Source organism: Urocampus carinirostris, chromosome 3 (genome assembly GCF_059441175.1).
Source record: "Urocampus carinirostris isolate Australia breed hairy pipefish chromosome 3, RoL_Ucar_1.0, whole genome shotgun sequence".
Classification (NCBI taxonomy): Eukaryota; Metazoa; Chordata; class Actinopteri; order Syngnathiformes; family Syngnathidae; genus Urocampus; species Urocampus carinirostris.
This window is the reverse complement of record NC_142351.1, coordinates 31,790,102-31,804,876: the sequence shown is the minus strand read 5'-3', so window position 1 is coordinate 31,804,876 and position 14,775 is coordinate 31,790,102. Positions and strand designations below refer to the sequence as shown.

At 39.6% G+C, this 14,775-nt stretch overlaps 1 protein-coding gene across 1 annotated transcript in view; it reads left to right on the top strand.

Annotated features, from left to right (window-relative positions):
* The window catches only part of dmd (dystrophin), a 244,093-nt gene that overhangs the window by 84,080 nt on the left and 145,238 nt on the right, over positions 1 to 14,775 (top strand). Inside the window, exons 21-26 of the mRNA XM_088329820.1 lie at positions 24 to 59; positions 1,855 to 1,978; positions 5,259 to 5,337; positions 8,372 to 8,484; positions 12,157 to 12,285; positions 13,284 to 13,476. Coding sequence (XP_088185946.1) covers positions 24 to 59; positions 1,855 to 1,978; positions 5,259 to 5,337; positions 8,372 to 8,484; positions 12,157 to 12,285; positions 13,284 to 13,476 — 674 coding nt within the window. The remainder of the gene's footprint in view (positions 1 to 23; positions 60 to 1,854; positions 1,979 to 5,258; positions 5,338 to 8,371; positions 8,485 to 12,156; positions 12,286 to 13,283; positions 13,477 to 14,775) is intronic.

Sequence of the window (14,775 nt, the reverse complement as noted above, 5' to 3'; positions counted from 1 at the left end):
TCTAACTTCTGTGAATTGTTCAGTTGCATGCATCCGTTTCTACTTACATACCTGACCAGGTAGGTGTAACTTCGCACATGCTATTGATTAGCTTATGTGAATGCCATAAAATCAATCTAAATGGTATTTTATTAGTAAGAAAAGGGGGAATGACCTCCAATAATGACCACCGATGAGTGTTCATTCTGCGCTATAGACCAAACTCCAGCCTGGGTGCCATTTGAAATCGCCAACCACAATTTGGTAACTTGAATAGATTAGAGAATAGAACAGCATAGTCTTTATTGTCTGGTAGGAAGCATGTTTCACTCAGGTGGGTCTTATACACAACTATGGTAACTTATCAATGTTACTTGTTGTAATTAAGTGTGATGTAAAATGAATGTAAATTCTCCTTAGTGTAAAGCAACTCTAAACACTTTATTATTCATTCAAGTTACATTATATCACAGTTGAATTCAAAATGTAGGTCCACATACATGTATATCATATGTTATTCACGAAATCTCAACAAAAATTACAAAATTCTCTTAGACATTTTTGGGATATTTTCTCAATGTCACTCATTGGCATTAATATAGAATCACTGCTGTGTAGTGGCGCTGAGCGGAGGCGTGTTCAGGAGAGTGAGTGATTGCTATCGCGAGCTATCGCTAGCTTCTGAACGGCCAGTGATTATTGAGCGCTCGCGTGCCCGAGTAATCACGGGAGAAAGACCGCTTACTTTGATTTCCAACATGGCGTCGACAGTGCAGAAGATGGAGGATCTCACCCTGACGAGTGCTGTTGGCGATGTAATATATCGTCTTACATTGCCTGGTAATGTTTGTGAACAATGCAAGACAGGTATGACCCTTCCACTGCGTTTAGGATAACCTTAACTGTGTCAATATGCGAACTGTCGCTCATATCAGCCAACTCGCTCAAAGCAAGCTGTAGAACGAAATCCATTGTACTGTCGTCGGCCATTTTGGATCAGTAAGGCAATCACAGTGAGCGATTACAAAACGTTCAGCAGTGCGCGGCAAGCGATTATCAAGAGACTACATGTCTGATCACTCTCCTGAACACGCCTCGGGTATTGTATTCGACAGGCATTGTGGGAAACTGAGTTTTAGCTCCAAGCACTTTTTGAACCCACTTATTTTTAGGCCAAACTTTCAAAGCCCTCGCAGGCCACACACACACACACACACACACACACACACACACACACACACACACACACACACACACGCACACTCAACCTAATGGAGTCCGCAAAAGACCTGAGACTGGGACGGAGATTTGTCTTCCAACAAGACAATGATCCAAAACATAAAGCAAAAGCTACAATGGAATGGTTCACCAAAAAACTTTTCAAGGTGTTAGAATGGCCAAGTTAAAGTCCAGACCTCAGAACTGAAAATTGCTATTCACAAATGCTTTCCGTCCAACCTCACTGATCTGGAGCTGTTTTGCAAGGAGGAATGGGCAAAAATATCAGTTTCTCGATGCGCAAAAAAACTAGCTAACAAAAGACGTACCCCAAGCCACTTGCAGCTGTAATCGCAGCAAAAGGTGGCGCTACAAAGTATTAACTCAATGGGGCTGAATAATTTAGCACACCCACTTTTTCGTTTTTTTATTTGTTAAAAAAGTTTAAAATATCCAATAAAGTGTGTTCCAATTGAGGATTGTGTCCCACTTATTGTTGATGCTTCACAAGAAATTACAGTTTTATATCTTTATCTTTGAAGTCTGAAATCTGGCAAAAGGTCACCAAGTGCAAGGGGGCCAAATAGTGTATAATGTTAATACTAGAGTACATTTTCCAAATGTTACGTATTGTAATTCAATTATTTTGTCCCACAGATTTGATGTAGACTTCACAGAGGTCCACAGCTACATGACTCGAGGAGAGGCAATCCTGCAGAGTCCTGAGTTCTCTGTGTCTCGCAAAGATGGCAGTATTCAGGACCTTTATGATAAAGTTCAGGTAAATCTGCAATGTCACGTGATTTTTATTAAAACTATATACATACTGTATGTACCGTCTTTCTTCGAGTATAACGTGCACCCCGTTTTTTTTTTTTATTAATAATAGGTCAAATAAATGTAGTTACACTTTGGCTCAGCTCAAACTCAGCCTTGTAGGTCACACATTGTGTCAGGAACTATTGCAATGGGATTCAAACCCGGATCGCGGCGGTGCGAGCGGCGATTCTAACCTCGATGATACCACATTGCTAAATACGTGGGGTGATGATTAGAGTCATTTATTGACACTTAATCAGACTTTAAAAGACATTGAATTGTCTTTATTATCATTAGTATCAACGTTGTGAAGCATTGTATGCAAGGAGATTAGACATTGCACTCCAGGGTAAAACATGTAACAAAGACTTTGATGAGGAAAAATGATGAAAGACTATCAGGATAAATAGGTTATACATAATTAAAATGTAGTGCTTAGAAAACTATCCTAAGTTATACTAATAATGCAATGAAAAAAAAAGTGCATCGAAACAATTGTCCAATGAAAAGAAGTGCAATATCATTTAGCATCAACAAATATAAAAAAAAAGTCACAAGGTGTATATTTTCAGTTTCATTAAGCGACAAGAACAACAAAATAAAACGAAAAACTGTTGCAAGTTGTTTTTACGGTTTTGTGCGTTTGTTTAGGGTGGTGATGGCCCTGGGGAAGAAGCTGTCTCTAAGCCTTTTAGTCCTAGTTCTGAGCACCTACCAGAGGGCAACGGGTCAGAGAGATAGTAGCCAGGGTGGGAATGGTCTTTTATAATGTTGTCTCTGCTACGGTATCGCAAGCTGGCACTGTCTTCTAGGTTGGCCAGAGAGCAACCGATGACCTTTTGGGCTGTGTTATTACTCTCTGAATGTTTTTCCTTTTTTGTAAATTTCACTTCGGTATTGAGTTCATTGTTTACATTTACAATACATTATTTTAATCATGGCCCCGTGGTACAGTGAGTAAAACTAGCGTGATGATGATATATACGCTAAAACCTTTTCCTATGTCATCTTTAACCCCAGTGGTTGAGGATTGCCGCTTTCACCGCCGTGTTCAAATCCCGTTGCCTCAAGTTTTGAGTAAATGTGGTTGTGTAACTTCGAGTTCTTGTTAGAGTCACAGAAAAATGAGCTTTATACACAAATACATACGGCAGATGACCATTGTATGCAGAATACAAAGGATCTAGCAAGCATTTTAGACTTTTGTTTAGAATATTGCAGTTTTCTCTCATGGGTATTATTTGAAAATCCAAACTTGTTAAATTATGTTAACATCCAAAGATGAGCCGAAGGTCAAAATCTGTTTCAAGTACAACAATGGCATTCTGTCGTTTCAAGTTTTTTTTGTTATCGACGTTGTCCTGCCAAAAACCCAAGGTCAAACCACGCAAAACAATCTAGAAAATGTTGCCTCGACTCTCTGCATGCGTATGTGTACTCAGTACACAGTAACCAACATTTGAGAACAAAAGTGCCTCGGAGAAGCTCAGTACTGAGTCAGTAGACTGTTTTCATTGTGTTGTAGTCTTTGCTGTTTTTTAACAACCACAGATCATTAATGTAGTACCGGGTAATTAAGGGGGCTGTATTTAAGTTTCATCTTTATTACGAGACTTATTATTATTATATTATATATTATATAATTAAATAATAAGAATTATGTTATGAAATCTGTAATATCGAGCTATTAAATTTGCTTCCAATTGAACAAATTCACTTCTCAGACAACATCTTGTCCTTGCTCTGTGGCACCCTCGCACACATTATCCAGTAACCAGTGAAGACCATTGGGTCACACATTGATTGGCACATTGGTGAGGCTGGGTTGTTTGGGTGTGCGACCAAGTGTAGAATTAGGGACTGTTAAATAAGGCAGGCTTTTTCCGCATCATGCTGCTGTAGCGGTGTATTTGACCTTACTGGCGTCCATTAATGTTGATAATACCACCATGTTTTTTGTTTGTTTCTGTTAAATAAAAAGGGGGGAAATGATAAGTCTAGTATTTATTATTATTGCCAAACGGCTATAGATGTCAAAGATCTCTTTAATATTCAATTCTTTTGACTGCTATAGCCTTCACTCCTCAATTTGTGCTTATTTTTTGTGAGGAAATTTGAGATTGTTTACCCATTCCATGCCAATGACGGCTATGGGCGTCAAGGAGCCATATTGTATTCATTGCCATTGGCGTCTATAGACATCAATCCTCCCCTTCTGCTCATTTTTGTTGGGCAATTTTGTCCATCCATTATCTGCACCGCTTATCCATAGTCTGGTCGCGGGGGTGCTGGAGCCCATCCCAGCTATCTTCGGGCAGTGGGCATGGGACACCCTGAACTGGTTGCCAGCCAGTCGCAGGGCACACAGAGACAGGCAACCATACAGTCGCTCATTCACACCCAGGGACAATTCGAACCGGCCAATCAACCTGTCATGCATGTTTTTGGAATGTGGGAGGAAACCGGAGTGCTCGGAAGAAACCTATGCAAGCACGGGGAGAACATGCAAACTCCACACAGGAGGTTCGATCTCATGACCTCAGAACTGTGCCGCACATGCACTAACTACTGCACTGGCGTGCTGCCCGGGAAATTTTATATTATAGACCAATTCCATTGCATTGACCGCTACGTCAATAATCCATTTTATATTCAATGCCATGGACGGCTATAGATATCAACCCTCCAATTATGCTCATTTTTGCTGAGAAAATTTAAGATTTTTCACTCATATCGTGCCACTAACGGATATAGATGCGAACGATTATTTTCCAACACAATGTCATAGACATCATCCCTCCGTTGATGCTCATTTTGTAAAATAATTTAAGATTGTTGACGCATTCTACGGCGAAAGACACAAGAGATACATTTCAAACACAATGCCATTGACAGCTATTTACGTCATTCCTCCATGGGTGGTAATTCTTGTGAGTAGATTCGAAATCGGTCAGTTGTGACTTATTTCATGCCACGGACGGCCATAGACAACATTCATCCATTTTATATTTACTGCAGTTGGCAGCTATAGTTTATAAATCTTCCATTTTCTATTGGAGTGTTACCCAGGCTGGCAGTGAATGAGTTATTATTTGAAAAGTGTAAAGGAGATTTCATACAATGCCAGTTCCTTATTTTGACTATTATTGAGCACTGTTGTTAGTCATTTTGACGATTAAATCATTGTCACTACTGGCCAATTATATTGCTGAACACTTTCCTTTCTGCCATTCTTTGCCTAGCTGATTGAACGAGAACGACCAGAGAAATACCGGAAGCTCCAAGAGGCGACGCGGACAGCTCAGACTCTTGTTGAGCAAGGTATTGTGTACAAACACACAAACACACAAACACACGCTGGAGCATTCACATGCATTTAGACCTATTCACCGGGCACCCCGTCTGTCCCCATGGCAACGCCTCCACCTGTCCCACCCTCTCTTCTTGTCGCTATAGAAACACTGATAGAGAGTCTGATCTTTGCTCTTCCCTGCCCTTGTCGGGGTTGTATAAAAGCTTAGAATAATTCAACTTATAATTTCCTATCCATGTATTTTATTCCCTCCAACCTTCAGCCGACAAAACATAATCGTGCAGGTATGCAGCACTTGAGTTTTGCAAGGAATTTCTGCCTTTCGTTTCAAGCTTTCCAAACATGGTTCTCTCTCACCGATTCAAACTTGTCTCTCGTCCCCATATGTCATTATGTCTTCGAGACCAGTGTTTCACTATCTTTTTAAGACGAAACACACTTTTCTTCATTAATAAATCTCGAAGCACACCGCCATTTACGATGTTTAAAAATGTATTCCCGGCACCAGTTTCAGTTTTTTTTGTTTTTTAAAGATTAAATTATCATGTTGCCTAAATTGAAAGCGTAATTCCTACCATTTGTGGCCAATGAAGGTAACACGGGTTATTTATTTTGGTTATTAATGTTGCTGTAATTTGTGATATTACTATACATTTAACCTGTTTTACCATGTTTTTTCCTTTTTAAAGTAAATACATAAATAATACTAAAACTGAGCATTTTTTTTCTAAAATAATGTAAATAAGCAAAATTATGCGCAACATTTTTAATTTATTGGATTTATTTTACATTTTTTTGCAGGGTAATGATAAACAGCTTCCTGGGACAAATTAAGTTATTAAAAATATTTCCCTGTACCACCTCCTTACCAGATAATTAGCATATAAGAGGAGACAAAGTAAATATGTAATGCTATTTACTGATAGGGAAACATGTTATAGATACTTGTCCGATCAATGAAGAACACAAAGATACTGTCACGAACCAGAAACAGGATCCAGTAGCATTCGTTTACTCAGTTTTATTGATAAAGAGGGAGAGCAGGGCTTGCTTCCACGATCCAATGATTGACGGACACGGGTAGCGGGTGGCAGGAACGCGGAAGTGGCACTTCCGTGTCGAGCGAGGATAATCGTAGACTGCGGAGATACTGGTCATTAGCCGGGACGGGAGAGCAAGGGCGGTATCGAGTTCAGAAACAAGGTCGGCAACAGCAATCAGGCAGGAAGCGGGGCAAAACAGGTCGGATGTCGGGATGGCAGAACAGGGCATAAACGGGTCCAGAAACAAGTCGGCAACGGGTATCAGGCAGGAGAAAACAGGGCAGGAAAAATGTCTGAAGGTTTGAGCTTGCCTAGCTGGGAGCATCGGTTTCGCAACTATCTGACGGCGTCCTCTTGAAAGCCGGGGGTTTAAAAGGAGTCTCTGAGCCAATCAGCCCTCAGGGCTGTTGGCGCCAATTGGGCAGTCACAGGTGCCCTGTATCAGCAATCATGATGGATACTGAACAATGGCATGCTTTTTAGAAAAGATAAAATTGAGAAATTTCCTGCGGCAAATTTGAAAAGCTTTCACAGCAGACTAATGCGCCCTGGTACACTGTTTGAAAAATACTGTTCGAGAACTATTAAAGAGATGACATGTGTTTTATAGTCTTTTGACTTTTTGAGTAAATGATATCAGGTGCCTTCGATATGTTGATATTTTCTATGCTGACATTTACATGTGAAGCTAAGGGACAACTTATTCCAACAACCAAATATTGACAGTTTATATCCTTTTTGAACATGTATCAACATGGCATAGGCATACCAACTTACCTGGAGAATCTATATAAAGTTCTGATTTCTGATATATTTCTATATATTTATAAAGTTCGCTAAATGTGTAAAACGTAGTAAATGTGTAAAACGTACTCTTTGAGACTAGCTAAAGGTTAGTTTGTGAGCTAACAGGCTTAGGGAATTGAGGCAGCCATGGTCAGTCAGCTGCTGAATGATATTTTCCTATCATGCTCCAAATTAGCAATTTGAATAACAACGTTAAGATGGAAATTGTAACATCCTAGGAAGAGGAATGCATTTGTATTTTGCATGCATAAGAAGCAAGTGAACAGAGTGTTTGAGTTGTAGATTTTTAGAATATAAATTGTGTACAGACGCTCCCCCACTTACCAACATTCGAGTTACGAACAACGGTAAATACGAACGGGATGTCGAAAAATATCCGGAACATTGCTGTTAGTTATATTTTGTATTGTGTGCACCTTTTTCCGAGTAGAGGACAGTATTGTAGTGCTTCCTTCCGCCGCGTCGCGCTGTGAGACGTCACTCAGCATCCACCCTGAAGAAGAAATCCGGCTTCTACTTCCTAGTTCGTGTGTAAACATTCTATACTGTCTATACTATTTCTATACTATCTCAAGCTCGCTAAGAGCTTTGACATTTGTATTGTTTAATATCTTGTGTATCCATTCAATATGGTTGGTTTAAAGTGTCGTTTCTTTTGAAACAAAAGTGGAATAAGAAAGCTTGATGCGGTTGAGAAAATGGTCTAAACACTTTTTTTCGGCCACTTTTTACCACGGAGGAGGACCTCTTCCCAAAGTAAGTTGAACTAAACCTTATTTATCTTTATAGAGCATATTATTTTATGAAATGTCTATCTTATAGTACAAAACAATACAGGTTACTTATACAACCCTTAAACATACTTATATAAACCTTAAACTAATAGCACTGAGGCAACTTCCAAACAAATACAACTTACTAACGATCGTCCGGAACCTCGTTCATAAGTAGGGCAGCGTCTGTATATCATGCTTAACAGCAAATCTTTAAATTAACAGAAATACTCAGACTCACAGAGTAATCCAACCAAAATGAGATAAACTAAAACACTTCTTCCATTATTGAAGCTTTCCCGCTAACCCAATTTAGCTTAAGTCATTGGAACAAATCTATTAATAAGGTGTAAGCATTGTCTGTGTCCTGTCTTACTCTCCTATTCTACCTTGATCCCTGCTCATTTCCATCTCGCCAGAGGGGACTCGCGCTGAGGACATTGCCCAGGCAGCCGAGCAGCTGAACCAGCGCTGGGTCGGCTTTTGTGCTCTGTTAGCAGACAGGCTGGTATGGCTCGCTTACCAGACAAAGGTACGAATAGGTACAATGAGAGACGGAATGATTCATTTTTGACCCTTGGAAATTGACGTCGCAAGTTTCTTTTATCCGTACTCTGACTGTGATTTTTCAACTGCATGATTGTTTCATTCATACCTTCAGGAAAGTAAAATAACCTTCAGATTCCAACTGAACATTTTCTGATCTGTGTCAGTGAAAAAAAATTGAAAAGGGAGTCGTTGATTTACGACGTACGATGTTTTTTATTCACGAAATAGTGTCACCTTCTATGTTAAATGCAAGCCTCATCTTGTATGCTGGAAACAAGTATTTGTCTTCTGTGCCTAAAAGTATGGACTTGTGCGGGGGTAAGCAACAAGCAGCTCTTTGGCGCTTCCTAGTGGCTCATTGGTGATTTTTCAAAAATGTTTTACAGTGAAAAAATTGATTCTTTTTTGTAGGAAGACAAACATTACAAAAATGTTTTTAACATTTTCCAATGATTATACACAGTATATACCATATTTTCTGTCCTATAAAGCGCACTGGAATATAAGGCGCCCCCCCCAAAAGAGTCTTTTGTCATATATTTTCCATACAAAAGGCGCTAAAATTGGAACGTAAACTAAAAAGTCCGATAGGTCAGTCAAACTTTATTAACCCTTAACGGGCTGTCAAAGTTGCGAAGCAAATAAGTGTTTTAGACACGTACAGACACAGTGTATGTACGATGTCACCAGTCACTGGAATACGTCATACCACATATCATTGGAAAGCGAAAACTCTTGGGAATCAAGATATTATTTCAAAATGTACTCATTACAGAAACATCCCGATCAGTTCTCAGAAAAACATGAATTTATTAAATATAGCACAAAAACGATAATTAGCCTGCAAGCCAATAACCGGACTTTGAAAATTCTCTGTCAAAATGGCGTATTTGTTTTTTATTGCTCAGCTCTTTTGAATCAGGCTTAAAAGACACGCAAAAAATTGCTTATTTTGAAAACATGTCAAAGCCAAACTATGACCTCATTTCCATACATCACCATAAGCACAGATTTACCTCATTTGGTCAGAAATTTGAAAGTGTGCCTATGTATTTGTATGTGATACTACGTGAGGTTTTGTTATACTTCCGTATTTGTGCAATGATCAAACGAAAAGCACCACTGACAAAAATCAAAGAATGCTGTTTGCAACCGGAATTGAACGCAGAGATCGGTTCATCTTCAGATACTCTATAGAGTTGCTTCCCTCGCCGTGCTTTATTGTATTTCTTCATATTTTTGAGGATGACTTTTTGTTTTTTCCATTCCCCAACATTAATTTCTAGCACCAAGTAAAAATAGCCTGATAATGAGATAAAATCGATGCCTTTTCTTCTGTCATCTGTATCACTGGTGGTCCCATTGTTAGGTTTCGCTGATCTTAACGCCGCGACCTGGGTTCTATTCCTGTTGCATGGATTGTTGTTGCAAAGGTTTTACACCAGGGGTCTCCAATGTGGTGCCCGTGGGGTCCAGGGTACCACCTGAGGATAGTTGAGGTTCCGGCAGACTTGTTCTGAAAATAGCTCACCAGTGCTGAGTTTGAAATAGTTTGGGTGTGGTGCTTGTAAATGCTTGAGATTGTTGCCATGTTTCTTAGGTGAGGTGATAGGGTCGGGTTAGGAGCTAGGGTTTGGGCTTTAAATAAGGGTTTTAAAATAATATCATGTTTCTGAAATATGATTGTGGCTAGGGTTTGAAACTAAGGTTTAGGCTCCGTATCTGGGAATTAAACTGACTTTAGAGTTCTGAAATACTATTGGGGTTAGGGTTTACAGCTAGAGTTAGATGCAGTTTTAGGGTTAGAAAATAAGGTTTGAGCTAGAGGTAAGATCGGGCCAAAAAAAAGCACCCGAGCCTGACGCAGGCCCGAGGGGTATTAAACCCGACCCGGACCGAGCCCGACTAATTAACTGGATTTGCTGGCCCGGCCCGAGGGGAGCCCGAAATTACATATTTTATTTATAAGGAGGGGTGATTTATGATAACAAATTAAACTCTGCCTTTTGTTACAACATCTAGGCCTAAGTTAAACAAAACTGTATAAACATTTACATCTTTTATATTTCTGTGTCTGCACTGCAGATGTTACATTAAGCGACAATCTGTCATTGACGGTTTTTTTTTTAGAGGCGGCGTAAACATTTAAGAGCGTCCGTCATTTTGACGACTTGATCATTGGGCCATAATCCACAGCAGCAGTACGTCCTTAAGATTCTAGCGTTGGCTTCGCTGAGTGTCAAATTGACACACAGCGAAGCCAACGCAAGTGTCTGTATCATTTTCGACGATCAATTTGAAAGTGCTCCACAGTTCACTCTTACCAGAGTGTGTTTTCCTTGTCAGTTCTCCTCTCTTTAGTTCATCTTTCACTTCTTGTTGGTCCGACTCCATATCGGGGATACCAGGCCAAAATCATGCGAATTTGCGGAGGGGAAGATTATTAAGAGGATGTAGCGAGCAGAGACGGGAGTCGTAGGCGGAGTGCCAAACAAAGGTGCCAACGGGAGCTGCTTTAATGACATGTAAACTTGCAATTACAAAACAAACACGGGAATCGCTAGAACCGGCCGAATTAAGAGTCCCCCTAGGAACTCGCTAACTAAACAATGGTTCCGTGGGTGAATTATGTACAACCCACTACAAGGACAGCATTCACGTCACGTGCACAGAGCATGCTCTGGCTCCGTTAAATAGCAATTACAGCTCCTTCTCCGTTTTATCCAAATTATTTATTTTATAACAAGTATTCCTTGGTCTAGTATCCATACATAGTTTAAGTATATATTTTTAATGAACATATATTTATAATTATTAATTAATTTAAAAAAAAAAAAAAAAAAAAAAAAAAAAAGCAGGACCGAACCCGACCCGACCCGACCGTATGACTGACATTTCAGGCCCGACCCGGCCCGAAATTGCCTCGGGTTCGGGTTCGGGTTCGGGCTCGGGCCATAAATCTTAGGTCTAGTTTGAGCACCATAAATGTGTTCTAAACTGAACACAGGTTTCCAAAATAGGTTGAAGGATTGAGAACAAGGTTAAGGCTAGGGTAACAGCTAGAGTTAGGTGTAGGGCTTGGGTTAGGAGCGAAGGTTTGGGCTGCGTGTTTGCGTTTTAAACCTGTTTTAGGGTTCTGAAATAAGGTTGGGGCTAGAGCTGGGGTTAAACCCCTATTAGACCCATCTAATACACAGATCCATATCGTAGCTCTTACTGTTATTTTAATTCCATGTGTATATTCCAGTGCGCCTTATGTAAGAAACATATATGAAAAAGAGCCCATTTTGAGGGGTGTTCTTTATAATCTAGTGCGCCTTATTGTGCGAAAAATATGGTACTCTGAACCTTTGTAGTTTGAGTGGATTCTCTGTTACTAAATGAAAGCGGAGAAAGCTTTTGATCAATAGATGGTTCTTTGGACAAGACTGTGTCTCAGCAATTCTTTTACAAGGCACGGGCTGGAAATTGATACGGTCTGGTGAGACAGGACTCAATCTGAGGCAAAAGGCAGCCATAAATGGAGTTCACTCTTGCTGACGTATCAAGGAAATAGATAGTGAGCCAAGAAAATTGGAGCCGAGCTTTGCCGCGTCTCATGGGAATTAAAGCGAGACTTCCCTATTTGAACTTGTGCGTGGTTATGTGTGTACAGGTGCTGGCCTTCTACAGCTTGTATGAGCAGTGTGTGCAGGCAGTGGAAGTAAGTGAGAACTGGTTGAAGGTTCAATTGCCACCATCGCCCGAACCCGAGACACTGAAGGTGCAGCTGGACCGATGCCGAGTGAGTCTGACCGAATTTGTATAAAATCCTGGTTTCACACAACAGAACACGAATGTATTTCTTACACATCCCATCAACCAATTTGACACAGTCATGGAGCTGCCTGAATGCATACTAGAGGGCTTGCGTATCTAATATTTGGAGGGAACAAAAAAGGACTCTATAAATTATGTAAAACACTCATTTGAGAAGATGTTAAATAGTCTTGGTTTAGTTCTAGCCAGAATTTATAATTTTTTTGTAACATGATGGAAAAAATACTATGTAGCCATTGGTAACCTTAGTACCCTAAAATTAAGCATGCTTGTTTTGATTTTTTTCCCAATGCATCTGCATGTCTCAGTACTTTTCCGTGAGTATGATTTGTCCTTATTTGTTCGTTTGTTCCTTCCTTCATTCCTTCCTTCCTTTCTTCCTTCCATCTCATTCATCTTTGCTTCCTGCCCATTTCTTTATTTTTCCTCCTTTCACTCCTTCCTTTGTGACCTGCCTTCTTCCTTACACATTTCCCCTATCTCCATTTTCACTCCATACTTTCAGTCGTCTCTGCCTTCCTCCCTTACATCCTTCTTTCTTTTTTGTTTTATTTTCTTTCTTTTTTCTTTTTCTCTCACTTTCTTTATCTCTATCTTTCTCCTTCTTTCTCACTCTTTCTCTCTTTCTTTCTATTTTTATCTTTCTCTCTCTGTCTTTATCTCTCTATCTCTATCTTTCTCTCCCTCTTTCTTTCTCTCTTTCTTACGCAGTTACTTACTTGCTCACTTACTCACTTCCTTCTTTGCTCCCGCTCTCTTGAGGTCAAGAAAGCCTCTGAGTACATTGTGGCTTCTTGTGCGCTCCTTCAATTTCTCGCTTGACTTCCTGCCTATTAGCATCAATGCCTTTATTTAAACATTTCAGTAAAAATGGATTTAGCATAAAGCTAACTGAGTGGAACCCGGGAAATGAAGAACCAAAATGTTTCTTGAGTAGCTAAACATTATATCTCTATTACGCAGGAGGAAGTGTCCCGTTTAGCCTCTCTACAACCACAAGTTGATCTCTTAGACAAACGCTTGAAGGAGCTGAAGGAGGAGAAAGATGGAGAAGAGGACGCTTCAGCCTTCATGGATGCCGACATTAATGTGTTCAAAGAACACTACCACAAAGTCCTCGAGGATCTCAGGGAAAGAGAGAGGCAGTTACAACTAAGTGAGTTTTTTGTATTTATGTAGCAACACTACATACTTTAGTTGGTTCAGGGGGTGTTTCAAAATGGCTAATTAGTGCCCCATTTTATGTCGGTACTCAATTTTTGATAAAAATAGGGAATTGTATTGTCTTGCGCTCCGATTCAGTGAACAGCCAAAGCTTAGCAAATGTCAATGGGAATTTATGTCATTTCGACAGATATTTTCATGGAGAGCACATGCAACACAATTGGATGTTCAATATGGGAATTATAAAACGACCGCTAGCAGGCGAAGTTTTTAGTTTACAAATCAACAATTTGTAATCACCCTGAAAAAAATTAACCGTTAAACCTACCTTCATTCTATTCAATAGTGATGCACGACACCACTTTTCTCTCCACAGATACCAAGACCTGAGTACTTGCAGGTCTTCGGTACTCGCAGAGACTATCAGGAAAACCAAAACAAAGACGCACGTATTAAGTATAGGAAAATTCCTATGTATTTTATGAAATGAATAGGACATGTCAGTTTTGTTCTCTTTTATTTTAAAAGAAGTACACGGTTTGTATAATACACACACCAAAATATTTCTTAATAATAATCATTTTAATCTGCAATTGCCAACTAACAAACGGGCCATTATACTTGTGTCTTGTATTGGACCAATACCTATCAGCAGTTATTTATTCTATCAGCAGTTATTTATTCTTATGTTTCTTCATGGGGCAAAAGGTAGAGGGCTCGTCTTGGGATCAAGGGATCCCAGTTCGAATCCCGGCTCATCCGTGTTACATGTCGAAGTGTCCTTGGGTAAGACACTGAACCCCTAATACCCCCAATAAGCAGGTTAGCGCCTTACATGGCTGCAAGGCCGCTATTGGGAAATGTGAAGCACATTGTAAAGCGCTTTGGGAAGTCATTGACTTGAAAAGCGCTATATAAATGCAGATCATTTCATTTCATTTCATTTTCATTCATTAAAACAAATTAATGCAATGTGATGAGGTAAGATGCAAATAGTTCCAAGTACGCTGCGGACAGTATCACATTCTCACTCTGTGCTAAAAAGTTTTGTTTTTCTGGTATCACAATATTACAATTCAACTTTATTCACTATTTTTGAAACGTTTGGAAAAAAAAACATTATTTCAATAAATAATCCATTAACAGAGGTAATTCCATGACTAATAAATACATAAAAAAAAAAATAATAATAATATTGCAAGCTACTATATAATTGTATTATTGCCTTGAATATGGACTTCAGTTCCACACATACCACAAATGTAAACCTTGCCCTCTATATTTGCACTTT